This window comes from Portunus trituberculatus, chromosome 42 (assembly GCF_017591435.1).
Source record: "Portunus trituberculatus isolate SZX2019 chromosome 42, ASM1759143v1, whole genome shotgun sequence".
Taxonomy (NCBI): Eukaryota; Metazoa; Arthropoda; class Malacostraca; order Decapoda; family Portunidae; genus Portunus; species Portunus trituberculatus.
The window spans coordinates 28782828-28800243 of record NC_059296.1 but is presented as its reverse complement, the minus strand read 5'-3'; the positions used below and the strand labels follow the sequence as shown (position 1 = coordinate 28800243).

The 17416-nt window shown below is 41.4% G+C and overlaps 4 protein-coding genes across 16 annotated transcripts in view; 2 read left to right on the top strand and 2 right to left on the bottom strand.

Moving 5' to 3' along the window:
- Positions 1-5684, bottom strand: part of LOC123517807 (DNA repair protein RAD51 homolog 3-like) — a 29577-nt gene extending 23893 nt beyond the window's left edge. The window contains exon 1 of the mRNA XM_045278293.1: positions 5624-5684. The gene's annotated coding sequence lies outside the window, so the exon portion shown is untranslated. The remainder of the gene's footprint in view (positions 1-5623) is intronic.
- The window catches only part of LOC123517808, a 35903-nt gene that overhangs the window by 223 nt on the left and 18264 nt on the right, over positions 1-17416 (top strand). For all 12 annotated transcript variants that reach the window (XM_045278301.1, XM_045278298.1, XM_045278302.1 and 9 more), the window contains exon 2: positions 80-2635. In XM_045278301.1, the coding sequence (XP_045134236.1) occupies positions 1422-2366 (945 nt within the window). In that variant the 5' untranslated portion in view covers positions 80-1421 and the 3' untranslated portion in view covers positions 2367-2635. The remainder of the gene's footprint in view (positions 1-79; positions 2636-17416) is intronic.
- Positions 7257-9318, bottom strand: LOC123517811 (low-density lipoprotein receptor-related protein 8-like). Of its 2 annotated transcripts, XR_006678602.1 has the most exons (3): positions 8565-9318; positions 7609-8402; positions 7257-7469 (listed from the first exon to the last, which is right to left on the bottom strand). XR_006678602.1 is itself a non-coding variant. In XM_045278309.1 (2 exons), exons 1-2 carry the CDS (start codon positions 8763-8765, stop codon positions 8286-8288), a joined length of 318 nt encoding a protein of 105 aa, XP_045134244.1. In that variant the 5' UTR covers positions 8766-9318; the 3' UTR covers positions 7257-8285. The 2 variants fall into 2 exon arrangements, 1 of the variants encoding a protein (XP_045134244.1); XM_045278309.1 differs by having other exon boundaries at positions 7257-8402.
- On the top strand, positions 14054-17348 carry LOC123517403 (trichohyalin-like). Its single transcript, XM_045277415.1, has 3 exons — positions 14054-14076; positions 14655-14718; positions 15528-17348. Exons 1-3 carry the CDS (start codon positions 14054-14056, stop codon positions 17346-17348), a joined length of 1908 nt encoding a protein of 635 aa, XP_045133350.1.

Sequence of the window (17416 nt, the reverse complement as noted above, 5' to 3'; positions counted from 1 at the left end):
AGTGTGCATTACCCTGCCCAAACGTCGCTATCACAGTACCAAGGGAAGATCATTATTATTTTTTTTTTTTTTTTTACAGGGAAACATGGCTAAGGAAATTAAGCAGCGAACATACACACAGAAGTTTAGAAAACAGTGGCTGCAAGATGATATATGCAAGGACTGGATCGCAGAAGTTCCTAACGACGAAAAAAGTGTTCTTTGCAAATATTGTAAATCAACTTTCAGAGCAAAATATTATGACATAAAGGATCACGCAAAGAGCAAGAAACACCAAGTGAACAGTGCACCCTTTTCTTCTTCCCGACAAGCAAAAATAAGTTTTACCATCATAATCACAATACATTCTGATTAAGTTTTCTTTTTGTTGCCGGAAAAAAAACAGCCGTTTTTTTTAGCCATTTACATAAGAATTTAGCCATTTTCTAGCCAGTTTTAGCGCTACTTGTAGCCGATTCCCTTAAGAGCAATCTGGCAACACTGAACACGCCTATCAGCGAGCCAGTCTTCATCCTGCCATCGTATGTGGTGCTTGTGATTTAGGTTTTGGAAGTATAACATTGGTGATACGACATGTCTAAATGGAAAGGCACGTATGACTCTACAATAACTTATCACAGTGCATGGGAAAAAGAATACCCATGGGTTACTAAAGCAAAGGATGGATCGCAACATGCCTTTTGTAAAGTGTGTAATAAAAATCTGCAACCACGAAAGGCCACGCTTAAGGTGCACGAAGAATCGAAAGATCATAAACAACGGGTTAATGCTGTTTCATCAACAAGAGCAAATGTTTTTCAGACAAGTAGACAAAATCTTCAGAAAAGTGAATCTCTCAAGAAAACTGAGTTGCAGTTGGCAGTTGCAGTGAGTTGTCATGCTCCTGTTGTGTGTATAGATCACTTTAGTGAAATAATGAAGGAAAATAGTAGTGCTGGAAGTTTGTTTGCAAATTTAAGGCTTCACCGTACCAAATGTTCAATGCTAATTACCAATGTTGTTTCACCAAGCCTTGAAGAGGATTTACACAAGAGAGTGATACATGCAAAGTATTACTGCATTCTAGTTGATGAGTCCACTGACATATCTGCTGACAAGAACATCTGTGTGTGTTTAAGATTTTTTGATGAAACAGTAAATGAGGTAGTATCTGCTTTTTTGGGACTGGTACCCATTACTGAGGCCACAGGTGAAGCTTTATTTAAAGCAATTAGTGATCTTTTGCTCAAGTGTGGTATTGCCATTGAAAACTGCATTGGCTTCTCCAGAGATGGCGCCAGCAACATGATCGGAGAAAATAATTCCTTATGGTCTCGCATTAAGGTACAGGCTCCACATTGTATAAAAATGCAGTGCACTTGCCATAGTTTAGCTTTGTGCATACAAAAAGGATTTGATAAACTTCCTCTAACCTTGGTTTCATGTTACAAGAAGTACCAAAGTGGTTCAGAAAAAGTACATTAAGGCGCGAGATGTACAAGATGCTGTTTGAGACCATGAATACTGGTGAAGAAAGGCATGGCATACCTCTTCCATTTCTAACCCTTTCCACAACACGATGGCTAGTCAGAGGAAAAGTGCTATTCAACATTTTAGTTAACTGGATGGAATTGAAAGCTTACTTTCATTGTGCCAGCATCCATGGAGCACAAGATGTAAGGTACAAGGCTCGTCTTTTGTGGGAAATGTTTTGCGACGACTCCAACTACTTGTACTTTGTCTTCAGTTCACCCTTGGTTACAGAATTTGAAAGAGTGAATGCACTCTTCCAGTCTAACAATGCCAGTCCATCCTCTTTGCTTCTTGAATTGGATATACATTATAAATCTCTTCACAACAGAATCTACAGTGAGCAAGGCACGTTACTACCACTGAATAAAACTGATTTTGGAGCCAAATTTTCCATGGAATGCAACAGACTTCTTTCCAGCAAAAATATGGCCTCTCGCCTGGAAAGCATACAACAACGGTGCCAGGAAATGCTTGTTGAACTTGTGTCTCAAGTCAAGATGAGGCTACCAGAGAATAGAGGACTGTTTGACAAATTAAGCAAGTTATCCCCACATAATGTCCTTACCCAGCTAAACAGACCAAAATTCAATGAACTTCCATTTCCTCACCTCCAAGAATCTCTTGAACTTTGTGAAGAACAATACAGAAAAATTCTTTATCATCCCTGGAATAATGAAGTGGTCTTCAGCTCTGGAATCCCAGAAGATCCAGTTAACTTTTGGGCTTCAATAAAGAAATATGAAGAAGGTGGTAGAAAGCCATATGAAGCTCTGGCCAGATATGCTTTGGCAGCATTGACAACGCCAGTGAGCAACGCACTTGTTGAGAGGATTTTTCCCATGTTAATGCTGTGAAGACAAAAGTGCGAAATCGAATGAAACATAAGATGTTGGAGGCTATTTTGAGGATACGCACAACCTTGATTATGTCTGGAAAATGTTGTAAAGATCTAATAATTACTGAAAGCATGTTAGAGAAATTCAATGTTGGTATGTATGAACATACAAGAAGTCAAGATTGTCAGAGTAGTAAGGATGATGGCCTTAATGCTCTGTACGAATAACTCCCAACTCTTGCCTCTGGATCCACTCACCAGCTGATCTGTCCCATGGCATCTCTCACAGTAAGTTTATTTCTTATCACAGTTTTCTTATCCCAGTCAGTAGCATAATTCGTGTAACTTGTATGTACATTGGATTTATAATTAGCAATAATTAAAAAGTTTGGTAATGAAATGACGAATCTGGTAATAACTGGAGTCGAACTTGGTAATGCCTGTCGTACAAGAGTTGGCAACCCTGCAGCCAGCCAGTCGAGGTGACTCTGCGGCGGACTAACCTTACTTCAAGACGTGTTTGTGTCCGTGGTGGAGGGAGGAACTGATGGTAGTGGTGGTGGTGGTGGTGGTGGACAGGATTCAGGTAGCGAAGTGAGTGACTGAGTGACTAAGTGAGTGAGCGAGTGGGGGAGAGGACAGGAAAGAATAGAAGAAAAAGGAAAAATAAAACCATCTTATCAAAACACATCAATTTCTCTCCGTCTCCCCCCACGCCCCCTCTTCCCTCTCTCTCTCTCTCTCTCTCTCTCTCTCTCTCTCTCTCTCTCTCTCTCTCTCTCTCTCTCTCTCTCTCTCTCTCTCTCTCCACACACACACACACACACACACACAGCTATGGGCGGCGTCAACAGCTCCACACCTGTCCTGCCCATGCATGCTCACGCCCAGGCTTCCCCAGTCAGCTCATACGCCGCTGCAGCTGCCCTCACTATATAATGAAGTGACTCAAGACACACAGATCCACGTGTTCCGGAGAAAACTGACGTCTGACAAGAGAGAGAGAGAGAGAGAGAGAGAGAGAGAGAGAGAGAGTTAAGGGTGTTTACTAGAAGTGTTAGCTTGCGGCGTCTAACTGTTACAAAGACTGTCTCCATCTTGTTCTGGTCATTCATGCACTATATAAAGCAGAGTTTAATGTAATTGCCTTTCAGCAGTACACCTCTCCATCCACTCTTGTGTTTCTTGTTATTGCAGGCACTAATTATAATGCTATAAAGTACTTATACCTTATTTCAAAGTGTGGTTTGCGCCATTGTTATTGTACCGCAGTATTAGCCCTATTCAGAAACGCTTTGCACTCACATGACGACTATTTCTAAAGGCTCTAATAGAAGATACTCATGTTTTTAATGGTATTTTTATTGTTTTAGTGATGGACTAGCAAGATTTCTAATTGATCACAAGGAGAAATTGTCTTTAAAACCCAGTTAGTTGTCTAAAGGGGACTTGAAAAATTGTCGTGGTGAAAAGGCAAGGCGTTTCTGAATATGGCCATAGGTCACTCACTCACGACCTCTGCTTACGGCCAAATAACCTTCAACCACCATCGTCAAGTGTGGACACCTTCGCGGGCAGAGTCTGCACACTTTACTGAATAATGGCGCGCGCGCGCGCACACACACACACACACACACACACACACACACACACACACACACACACACACACACACACACACACATTCAAATTCAATTGCTTATTGACCACAAAATCACAAAATCTACACGAAATATATGAAATCGACCTACCTGAAAACAATAAGAACTAATGACATACAACTTTAAAAACACTAATTAGGATTTTTATGGTCCATCCAAATAACACAATGCTTTTATAAAATCAGCGTAGTTCCTGAACTTAAAACAAGGAGTCTAAACATACAAATATACTATCTAATACAACTCCAACATGATTCATAAAAGTAAACAACCAAATCATAACCCTCGAAAAGCACCGATAAGGAAAAATGAAATACATAAAATCTAAAACATAAACGAAATTTAAGTCTAAAAAACATACCACATACTTTAGAAATCATAATCCTCTAAAAAAAAAAAACGACAATAAAAAAAAAAGATAAAAATACATAATACATTTTAAAACATACACACTTAAAATCTAAAACATACCAAACACTTAAAAATTTAATAAGAACTAAATAAAACAATAAATGTAGAACACCCAATAAAAGAAAGGAAAACATTACATATCTGAAGCCTGATATTTAGCTGTGTATAGCATGACAGTGTATATTATCTTGGGTACATCAAATTGATCCCGCATGTCCATTAGTTGCCTCCAAGATGTGAATAGATATAGATCACGTATATTATTGGTGAGGGGGCAAGATTCGAGTACATGCAGCTCGGTTTGAACACTCTCACAAGGGCAGAGTCGCTCTTCCACGGGTAGGCGTTCACGCCCTCGCCTGTTCCACCTCCCTGTTTCAATTTATAATTTGTGCCCGCTTAATCTGAATTGGCTGTATGCAATTATGTATAGTTCAGAAATATTCTCGTTAGCCAAATAACACACATCAACCGAAAGATCAGGATTGAGTTGGCGGTAAGTAACCCGCCTCGAGGACGTGTAATAAAAAACGGATCGTTTTAAGAGGTTCAGAGCCCTGCTTCAATATCATTTACGTTGTCTGAGATCAAGCTTCGAATATGCTTACATGTCAGTGTTTGTAACGAGAACCAATTTCACAATATGTGCCCACGGGTCATCCATCATACCTTGACGTTCCTCCCACAGTCGTCGAAAAAAATTTACATTGTTTATTAATCACCAAATATTTAAGCAGGGACAAACCAAGTTCAACATAACAAATATTCGTACATCATGTCATTCGAACGCCAAGCAATTGCTTCACAACCCAGTTGTATGATTTCTAAACAGGTTTCAAATCACCGTTGAACACACACACACAGCCTGCCAAGAAAAGCTCGACCGTGTGGACGTGTCATAACACCTACAGTACGCAACCACCCTCCCCACGCATTATAACTACCATATGCCTAATTAACTACCTTAACTACCCTCCACCAGCTAATTAACCACTTGTGACACCTTCAATGCACGACACACCTTCCTAGTACAGCCTGTCCATCCCGTCACTGTCCCATCACTAATGGGACCATTAATTAACTACCCTTCACTAGCCACTCACTCCCACATGTCACGTCACCCCTTCAGTGCAGTATTATACAGCTTTCTAGTCCCATCACTGTACCATCATGTTCCTTCCCTCCAGTATATTAATAGACTCACCCTTTCACTGAGCAGGTGGAGCTGGTGGACTAGGTGGGGCAAGCGGGGCAGTCACCGTGTTCCCAGGTCTCGTGTCTGGTGATGAAATGGACGTCTGGTCACTGATGGTGATGGTGGTGGTGGTGGTGGGCAGTTGCCAAATAAAAATATTCTACGTCACCAGATCCACCTTGAAAAGTCACTAAAAGGTCGCAAAATCATTGTTGTATATGCTACAAATGTTCCTAGACGAAGTAAGTGGGTTGACTTACACATAGGCTAATCAGTATGACTCTCAGTGACGCAGAGCAAACCTGTCTCGGGAGCCTCGCTGGCCGCCTGCTGTTCCCCATCCTTTCATCACTCGCCTTTTAAATCTAATTGATGATTAATTGATTGATTGATAAGTACATTGTTGTAGCAGTGTATACACCATCGATCTGTTGTCCATTTACCTATGGATGAAACTATCAAATTACCAGCTTATCTATCTATCTATCTACACACAAGCATGTAAATATCTCCACCAGCACCACCAACACCCACACCTACCCACCTTCGCTTCGCCATCATGAACGGGAGTGTGTCAGTTTACACATTACTAATAGTATTTCCATGCAACTATATTGTGGCATCACATCACCAAAGTTGCTGTGGCGATATGCAACAAATTGTTGACTAATTTCACTTCGCTTGCAAACCAGATATTATTCTGCATCTCTTTTAACTGATATGAAAACAGATCGATACATTATGCATTTTATTATATCAAGAGATATTGTTTTGCCATTAGAAATATATAGGAGTATCATTCACAACACATCGTCATATCAATAGGAATAAAAAATAAATATAAGGAACAAAAACTGCAGTACGTGATAAAACATTGGTCAGAAACTTAAATCAAATATTGCATTGAAAGACTCGCAAAACATCATCTTTGGAAACACGTAACAATACCTTTGTGCTTCACCCCAGAAAACAAAAAACGACACTTTTGTTGTCTATCTTCGAGACACACAAGAAGGAATACGTTCTTGTGATCACTACAGACAGAGCTACGTCTACATCACACCTTGCAATAGGGTGAGAAGAACTCCACTACTATTACTACCCTTAACAACTACTATTTGGTACTAATCTACTGTCATGGCCTGGCAGCAAGACACATCGTGTCATCCACCGCGACGCACAGCTGTTGATGTGTGACTAGCCAGTATGCTCGCTACACTCCCTCACTAAGAAGATGGCGTCTCCTAACAAGGAACGTTATCTTCACTCAATACGTGGTGAATTCCAACATGGAGTGAACACGTTTGTCATTTGGTCCTTAAGGCATAAACGATCATGATAGGTGACAGGAATGATGAGTGATGAGTAGAGGACTCGTGTTCCAAGAGGTTACTTTCCTCTGTTGGTCTACGCTCTCCTCTTTTAAATACAATATACATATGTACACTATATACATTCCTATCACAATGCTATGCACAACTTCTACATACCACGGTTTTCTGCTGGTGTACGAGTACATAAGGCATTGCAAAAAACCTTACCTACTACACATCTACAACTGTGTACAAAATCTACAAATTTATCCCCCAAATCTACAAATGGTCAACTACACCAGTGATGAAGATTCGTGGCCAACCTCTCTCTCTCTCTCTCTCTCTCTCTCTCTCTCTCTCTCTCTCTCTCTCCTTCAGAAGTTCACTGGTACGTTATACAAGAATCACCCTCTTCTTCCTCCTTCTCCTGCTGCTCTTGTTCCTTTGGCTACACCGGCAGTAGCAATCTCGTGGCTGTTGTATGTCTTGCACGCTCACTCCAAACACTTCCCTCACTTCTTTGGTGTTAGTAGTACTGAATCCTGGAACAAGATTTGGAACAATATTGAAATGGCGTCAACAGTAATAAGTCCTGAAAAAAAAATTAACAAGAAAAGTTCAAAACCTTTTAAAATGAGACACGTGGAGATAAAAGTGTAATGTGCAAACCACAATACTCACATCATGGTCACTCAACACTTCATTCTGGGCTTGCTTCGCTGTAGTCATACAGGGAGGAATATAATACCGTCCTGTTCAATGGTGCATGCAGCCGCGCGCTCCTGTCCACCTCAGTGCCTGTTGTCTTGTGGTACACTGGGTGGGTTGGGGAAGCTTGTGTGGATGATATAACGTCGACGCATCTTCAGGAACCCGACAAACATCTGTACACTGAAAATGGATGGTCCCGCATGGAGAGGATCTGGGCGACTCCACGCACTTGTCAACGTCTGAGTGTGGAGAAATACACTCAGAAACACAGATTTAATAGAAGTTAAGGACAGAGATTAAAAAAGAGGGAGTAACGAGAGATTTACACGCATTTCAGGAATAAATATTCAGGAATACGTTAAGGAAAACTACAAAAATTACATCACTAATAAGAAATGCATATGGGAAGATAAAATTATACTTAATCATAAAGAACAACCTATCCGCAAATCGCTGATCTTAGTCATACTCGTGAGACTAAATGCATGTTCATGTATGCCAAGAATAACAAAAGTACCCTTGAATACCATAATAACTTCTTTAGGTTGCTAAATGTAGAGGTGAAGGACTGAGAAGTTTAAGAAGACACACCGTAGAGTGACAGTGACAGTCCAGGCCTCACCTTCACAGTTGAACTTCCTGACGAGTCAGTATGCTGGCCGGCACTGGCAGTAGTATGACTCTCGAGTGTTAATGCACAGGGGCTCACACCCGACATTCTTCTCCCGGCACTCGTCAGTGCCACACAGCTGCACAAACTCATCCTGCCAAAAGGAAGGCATTTGTATCAGTACTGTCAAGTTGTGATCTTTTATTATACTGTATACATTGTAAGAAAACCTGCAACTTTTATATGAAACAATGAAGTTCAGGGCATGAGTTAAGCCTTGCGTACCAGAGTGACAAAAGCAAGACCATCTCCTCACCTCTCCGTTACTGCAGTAGTCATTGAAGCCATCACACATGCGCTGCTTCGGGATACCATTGACACAGCAGTAGGAGAACTGACTGTCTGAGGCACATAAGTCGTTGCTGTTCCGTGCGGGGGTCGTCTGTAGGTATGTCTGCCAGCATTGCATTGTGTGAGTGAGATGCTGGCTTTGTATTTTAACACCACTATTATTCATGACTTAGACTATGCTAAGGTAAATTTAGATGGACTGGATGGTGTTTTAAGAGAGAGAATCCCTAGCAGTAAGTTACAACAATCCTATTGATCATAGCTCTCCGTCTCTCCTTTAAATACAAATAACAGACAAACCACAAAAACTACTCCCACACCCACACTCAAAGGTTCACATTAATGTTGCCTACAATAAGCAAGGTTGCCCAATGTCATTCACCTCTACGTATACTGTGAATCACATTAAATATTTGTCATTATTTTCATCTTAATGTTCTCGAGATTATGTACTGTGAATTAACCCCACCCACACACAAGCCTACCGACTCAATGATAACTTCCAAATTATCGCTCGTGCTTACAAAATGCCAAAACCATTGTTCAGTTTACCGTCCATATCAATTTGGAACACTCTCCCGAACCTGTTATATTGGTCAAGACTGTGAAATTATTGAACCTAGCTTTGCCACATCACCTTGGATACTGCCACCATGCAACACCTCAAAGTACCAACAAACGCACTTACAATTCACTAGAAACACACTGTATAGCTACACCAATACCAATACCAAATCACACACACACACACACACACACACACACACACACACACACACACACACACACACACACACACTTAAAATACCATGTAATATCTTAAAATGCCTCGAAACACACAAAATTCACTAGAAACACCGAATTATACCCAAATCACCCCCACACACCCTAACACATACCTACACCACTTATATCACTCAAAATGAACGCAAACCAGACTCAAAATATTATACATCCCTCAAAATGGTTCCAAAACACACTCAAAACACCCAAATGCTCAAATACACCTCCACACCACACTCAACCCACGCAAAATATACCTAAGAGATCTAAAACACACTGGAAACACACAAAACATACTCACAACACCTTGCAACACTACGGAACACACTTAAAATACCCAAAATATACACTAACACCAACAGTATGCATTATAAAGAATGCTAGGATTAAAAGGGACACTTACCTAAATGTTACACCTTGGTTCCTTCTCCTATTCCGCCTCTATTTCTCATTTCTTCATCATTCTCCTCCTTTGTTTCTCTTTCTTCCTCCTTGTATTGGTTCCATCTACACGTCTGAGCCTAGAAATACATCAAAACGCTAGATATTAGACAAACTATTGAGGAAATGATGGGTGACTTAAATATTGTAGCTTTACTGCTTCTCTTCATCCTCCCTTTCTCCTTCCTTCCTCTTTATCCTCCTTTATTTCTCCTTTCTTCCTCCTGCTACTATTATCTACACACCTGGACGTAGAAACACACGAAATCACGTAGAAATCACCAGATATTAGGCAAAATATTGACGAACTGGGGGTTTGGAAAAGCGGCGCCAGCCTGAGGGTATGGTGACTCACCACCTGGGCTGTGGTCATCACAGAGAACGGGAGCAGGGATGACTCGGCTAAATTACGTAAATAATTTAATTTTAAAAATGAATTTTTGAAAAAACGAAGCCACGGCCGAATGCTTGTTATTTTATGACGTGATAAATACCTAAACCAATTTTCAAATTATCAAAATATCTCCAGCTCAACTAGTTCTTAAAAAATGTCTAAGTTAAGTACGTTAAAAGTACAAAAACATTTTAACCCATAAATCTCTTAAAACGTCCTGTAAAGTCAAGCCATTTTCACTTCGCGAGTATTTTATCACATTTCAGGGAGTCTGAGCTGTCTTTTAGGGCATTCTACAGAGAGTTAGACCGAGAAGCAGAAACGTGAGCAAATAAAATAAAGAAAATAAGAGCTTTATACAACAGCACCAAACACCATTTCAAAGTCCACATATTTCACTCAATAGATTGATTTCACACTTAAAAGAGGACAGACGATTCTTTGATATTATAAAGGCCCACTTATACCTTCAAATAAAAAAACTCAAATTGGAATATGAAAAATTTTGACCGTTTTGGCAACTCATATTTAAGGTGTAAAACACCACTAAACGCCCCATATTGACCCAACACAGGCGCGGAACACACTTCAAACACAACGAACTATTTATAGAAAGCATAAAAACACCATGGAAGCGTAATATTCGCGTTAGCAAATAATATGAAAAAAAGTAGTTTGACCCCGCAGGCTGCCGTTGGTGGGACAGGGTCGGCGCTCGGGTGTCGGGGAAAGACAGGGCCGGAGGCAACGGCCGTGGCGGGCTCCATTTGTTGCCTTTATCATGTCACCACAACAAAATTACGCCATATCGGAAATATATGACCATGGATATGAAATGGTACACCAGTGGGTGCATTCTGGGACATGCTTGGCTTACGGTAAGTTAAAAGAAAGAAAATAACAGCTGGTAATAATGACTTGCTTCATAACTGCTCGTTATATCTAACACCTTTTCAATATTTAGGCACTGTTTTCACTCTCACATGTAAAGGACACCTACAACTAACTGAATGACCTTAAAAGTACCTTAAATAAGTGATCTTGAGGCAGTGTGCATGGAGTGGTGAAGGTTTGCACTGCTTCCCAAGGTGCTTGCTTCTTGCTGTTAAACACTGCGGGAATATAGCAACACTGCACTTGTGTGTGTGTGTGTGTTTGGGTATATTTAGGTAGGTTCTGGAGATGTTTGGGGGTGTTTAAGAGTTTTTGAGATATATAAGTGTGTGCGTGTGTGTGTGTGTGTGTGTGTGTAGCAAGACTGTACAGTACAGCCCACCACCACTGTTACCACCATCACCATTACCAGACCACTACTGGCGCTTCAAGCCAGGGCTGCCAGATTTTTTTCACGAAATTATCGTACCTAAGCTTGAAAATTATTTTCTCCCCGAAATTGTCGTACCAATTTTTGGGAATTATGGACAAAATTATCGTACAAATACACCAAAATTAATGAATAATTTGCAGTTTAAAGCTTATACTATATGAGAGGTTTAATAAATTATCTAATATAATCAATTGAAACTTTATTAAATAGGCATAATATCATGTTAAATCTCTTATTAATGAGACACAATACTTTTGCAAATACCACATGTCGTTTTATTCTTTATTGTGACATCTTTCTCTTCGTTATCGTGTCCAGTTATGGTTATTTGATAAAGCAGGAAATATTTAATAGTATCTAGTTGTACAGCGAGTGTCTGCTGCTCCTACGGAACGAGAATCAAGGTGTCTAAAAGGCGGACTATAGTATTTCTCTCATTCTCTAATTCTACCACCTGTTATACGAGTATTTCTAACAATAAACCAGGGTGAAAGGATACTAAGTAGAGGAATATAGATATTTTTCTATAAACATACACTTCTAACTTGTTAATTATATAGGAATTCATTGACTTATCTATCTGCCTACCTATCCATCTATCTGTTTGTTTATCCAACTATCCATTTACATATCTTTCAACCCATCAAATTAACCGCTTATCCATCTATCTTCACACAAGCATATAAATACCACCAACACCACCACTACAACCACTGCCAGTACCTGCTCCTGCCCACCTTCGCCCTCATGAACGGGAATTCGGATTTGGTTTTTTGGTTTTAGTTTATGAATGACGAGTTTTTGTATGATTTAAATATACGAAAATTAGAAAGATGTCAGATGAAATAACCATAAATTCTGTTAGCTTCCAATTCAAAACAATTTTCATTACTGCCTTTTCCTGAGTAGCTTTCAAATGACCAATACTTAAATACCAATACTGAATTTGTGCACAGGAACAAAGCACAACATTTGCAACATTAAAACATCCCCAAATAAAACACTCACAGAGAAATGCCTGGGTATTAACATTTCACTTTGCATTGTTGTAGCTTGACAATTTAGTGACATTCAACTGGTAACATGAAAAAGATCAGTAAATAAAATGTTAAGAGAAATTATGTGGTCTTATCATGTTCCTTTGTATTAGTAGACTTTGATCATTCAGAAACACGTGTCTTGAACCAGGAAGACAGTTGATGGCTGCACTACACAACAGAATTAGTAACTAGTACGCATAGAAGGACTAGCTCTTGTTCTTTCTCACACACACACACACACACACACACACACACACAACGCTGGCTTCACAAGCCAGAGGACCGGGGTTTAATTCCCCGGCCGGGTGGAGATATTTGGGTGAGTCTCCTTTCACGTGTAGCCCCTGTTCACCTAGCAGTGAGTAGGTACGGGATGTAAATCGAGGAGTTGTGACCTTGTTGTCCCGGTGTGTGGTGTGTGCCTGGTCTCAGACCTATCCCAAGATCGGAAATAATGAGCTCTGAGCTCGTTCCGTAGGGTAACGTCTGGCTGTCTCGTCAGAGACTGCAGCAGATCAAACAGTGAATTACACACACACACACACACACACACACACACACACACACACACACACACACACATGTAAGGAGGTTCACATGCTTGGAGTGAGAATTTATAATGAGTGCTGGTATACAATGCAAGTTTTACTCCTGTATGTATGTCTGTGTGTGTGTGTGTGTGTGTGTGTGTGTGTGTGTGTGTGTGTGTGTGTGTGTGTGTGTGTGTGTGTGTGTGACAGTTCAGAAAGCATCAATCACTCTGACATACACACACTGCAAAATGAAGCAGACAAAATCATTAATAAAAGTGAGAAAAACATTTATTATCACGTTTCTTTCCTCTATCACTCACTTTTCACATCTTTCACGCACTCACCTCATAATCACCCACAAACAACACCTATTCAGTAACAAGTATGGCCCAAAACTCACTGCATAGTTAGAAATACATGAATAAATCTCTATTAACTCTTTACAGTGACATAACAAGGCCCATATTTTGCAACACTTAACTTTCTCACCACAACTATTTTCAAACACCACAGAGATGAGAGGTCACATTCTCAAGAACGTTTTTCTGTCCACAATGCAGAAATGATGCTTAACCCTTCAGTACCAGACATGTTAATTCTGGTGACTATTTATTGACTTAAAACAGCTTCAGAAACTCATGTGAGGGATTAAAATAGTGAAGACTGAGGCCATTAGTCTTCTGGCCTTCATAGAGTCTTCTTAATGTCAATGAAATGGTCTAATCATACACAAAACTCAAGGTAAAAATATGTCCCAGTACTGAAGGGGGTTAAACTATCACTAGAACCCAGAAAACACTCTTGAGAACCTTTACATCTTCCACTACAGCCTGATAGAAGTTAATACGCTGAAATGTTCAATGTGGTTACTTTTGTTCAGTTGGTTGTGGTGAGGTTTACAAAATACTACACACTAATTCAAGGGAGGGACACAGGATGAGGGAGTTTGGTCTTGTGCTGTAACTTCTCATGAGCATTCTGCCCTCAGCATTCTATTGGTACTGCTGCTGAAGTGTCTGTGTGTGTGTATGTATGTGTTTACTTATATTTCTATACTAGTGAGTCAAGGTTTATGTGTCTGTGTGTGTCTGTGTGTCTGTGTGTGTGAACAGGGGCTGCCTAGTTACTAATTTGTATGTTGTCTGTATTTTCGTAGTTAAGTCAAGCTTCTTACTTATGATTCCTATGTATGTGTGTGTGTATGTATGTGTGTTTGTTTCTACACTAGCGAGGTAAGGTTTGTGTGTGTGTTGCCTAGTTACCTATTTGTATATTTATCTGTATTTTCATAGTTGAGTCAAGTTTCTTATTTATGTTTAGTGTGTTTGTATGTATGTGTGAAGGGGAGGGACAAGTACAACACATTCTGGAAGCCACCAAGTCAAGGCTAAAAAGAACCACGTCTGAGAACAAATCCCTGACAGACAAACATATGCACTACAGCGAGGGATTTGTCTCAAACCACTAACTGATTGTTCTACACGCGAATTATTGTTCTCATACACCTTATACACAGTCCTGGGGTTTTGGTGTGCAGAGGAGACATACAAAACTATACCTACAGGCGACACAGGGATCACTTGCCACACAAACTAACCCAGGTATTAGTAAGGAAAGGAGGAGGAGTCACTATTCTATGACGCAAGCTACTCTCCGGACGAAATGCGATCTTTAGTTAAATAAAATCCATTCACTTCTCTCTCTCTCTCTCTCTCTCTCTCTCTCTCTCTCTCTCTCTCTCTCTCTCTCTCTCTCTCTCTCTCTCTCTGTGATATACATTATTGCATTGGTTCCATTGGTGGTAATGTTTCGTGCTGCTATGAAAAGGTTAACATCATTCAGGACGAGCACTCTTATGGCTAGGTGAGTATCACAGCCACTAGGTGAATAAAGATTGAAAGAGAAATGGAGAGAAGTGGAGGGAGAGGGTTTCTTAACAACAGACTGAGGGAAGAGAAGGAGGAGGAGGAGGAGGAGCAATGGAGAATAGTGATACTTCGAGTGAAAACACGTGTTGTTGTTGTTTTGCTGTTTTGAATGATGGAAGGTGAGCAGTGACCCACGGGAACAGTCAATGCTTGATGTGTTTGTTTGTTGAGCCCTGACTTGTACTGACCCTGTCCCAGTAAGAGGCACCGCAGGGCTACAAGGAACGTTGTTCATCTTTAGGACTTTATAGAGCAGAAATGAGCCTAATAATCACAGCGTAGGGATGTGTACTGCAGGACACCAGCCTTCATTGGATCTGCACCCTCAAACGTCACTTTCCCTTACACTCACACATTAAGAATTACATTTGTATGCGAATTAAGTTAACATTATGGATCATAACGCTGTGGGCCGCCCTCGTGGCGGCCACAGCTAAGGATGTGAGGACCGGCACACGGCAGAGTGTGCCGGTAATGGACAGGAGCTGCTGGCCTGGTCCAGCAGCTTCCTGAAGGAAGCACTGGAGGATGCCCAGCAGGGCTACCTCAGGCTGAGTGAGAAACACTCAGACGTCCTGAGGGAGAACCTGCAGGTCCTGGGCGACCTCCAGGTGCTGCGGCAGGAGCGCGCTGCTCTACAACAGGAGCGCGCGCTCCTGCACGACGAGCAGGCGACTCTGCTTGCCAAGCACGAGGACCTGCACCAGGAGCACGTGGCCCTGCTTCACCAGCACGAGGCCCTGCTTCAGGTGCACGAGACCCTGCAGAGGCAGCATGAGACCCTGCAGACGGACCACGCTGGTCTTGCAAAGGACCAGCGTGACCTTGGGGCTGCCCACGGCAGCCTCAAGAGGAGCTTCCGGGACGTGCAACAAGAGCTGCACGGTCTCCGGGAGCAGCACAATAGCCTGAGGCAGGACCACCTCCGGCTGCAGGACGTCAAGGAGAGCCTGCTTGATGATGTGGATGAGATGGCCGCCATTAACCATCAAATGGCCGAGCGCATCAATAACATCATGGAAGAATGGCAAAGAACAGAAGAGGAGAAGAAACACCATGCCCAGTCTCTTCTGTTGAGGGCAGACCAGGAGAAGAAATGGGCCTTAACAGAGGCCCAAGAAAAGTACGATATGCTCATGAAGGAAAAGAAAGCAGTGGAAGACGAACTAACTTATACAAAGAAGGAATATGAACAAGCCCAAGAAGAAAAGGAAAGGTTGATGAAGGACATGGCAGAAATGGCGGTGAAAGAACAGCAAATTGCCAACTCCGCCAGGACTGCAGTAGACGAATGGCATGCGACCAAAGAGACAATGATGCAGCATGTTGAGTCTCTACAAGCCAAGGTCGACAGAGAGAAAAACAAGATTACATCAGAAGCCCCGCTAAGGTACAAAGAAATTGAGGAGGAAAGGAAAGCGATGAAAGACGAACTCTCTCTTCTGAAGAAAGCTTACCAAGAGGCACAAGAGGAGAAAGTTGAAATTCGTCAATATCACGAGCGAGCCGTGTACGTGGCTGCGCTAACTATTGACAGGCTGCAAAAAGGATGCGCCACGATCTCCGAGGAACACGGTCAAGGAAAAGCAACAGATGATGAAAGAACAAAGGAAGAATGGCAAGTGGCACAGCTGATGCAAGAAGCGGAACACAAGGAACGGCTGAGCACGATTGACATAGTAACTGAGTTCGAGTCTCAAGACACCTCAGAGAACCGTTACCAGGGATATGAAGTCTTCTATCAGTCAGAACACTTGGTCCCTGAAGAACAAGAAAAAGAGTCTCGGGAAAATAGCGAACATGCCAGTGAACACGCACAAAGGCTGGCAAATGCGGTGAATGAGCAGATATTCAAACATGAAAGACAACTGCTGGGATTTGAAAAGAACGACACCAAGGAAGGAGACGAGACACAGGAAAGCAAACTAGAAAGAAAAATCGCAGACCAGGAATATCGGGAAAGTAGCGAACAAGCCAGTGAACACGCACAAAGGCTGGCAAATGCAGTGAATGAGCAGATATTGAAACATGAAAGATTACTGCTGGGATTAGAGAAGAAATACACCAAAGAAGTAGACGAGACACAGGAAAGCAAACCAGAAAGAAAATTCGCAGACCAGGAATATCAGGAAAGTAGCGAACAAGCCAGTGAACACGCACAAAGGCTGGCAAATGCAGTGAATGAGCAGATATTGAAACATGAAAGACTACTGCTGGGATTTGAAAAGAACGACACCAAGGAAGGAGACGAGACACAGGAAAAGAAACACCAAAGAAGAATCTGGGAACGGAATGAGTTATGAATCGCCTGAGAGGCAAAAAAAAAAAAAAAAAAAAAAAAAAAAAACTTTTGTTAGGACATGGAGGTCGC

Bases quoted from the DNA above. Each gene is read 5' to 3' on its own strand.
- LOC123517403 (XM_045277415.1), top strand. From the start codon at position 14,054: ATGAGGGAGTTTGGTCTTGTGCT. The intron at 14,077-14,654 runs GTAACTTCTCAT...TTTGGTGTGCAG, and splicing joins AGGGAGTTTGGTCTTGTGCT to AGGAGACATACAAAACTATA. The intron at 14,719-15,527 runs GTATTAGTAAGG...GGTAATGGACAG, and splicing joins TGCCACACAAACTAACCCAG to GAGCTGCTGGCCTGGTCCAG.
- LOC123517811 (XM_045278309.1), bottom strand. From the start codon at position 8,765: ATGAATAATAGTGGTGTTAAAATACAAAGCCAGCATCTCACTCACACA. The intron at 8,403-8,564 runs GTGAGGAGATGG...TCCTTTTGGCAG, and splicing joins ACTACTGCAGTAACGGAGAG to GATGAGTTTGTGCAGCTGTG.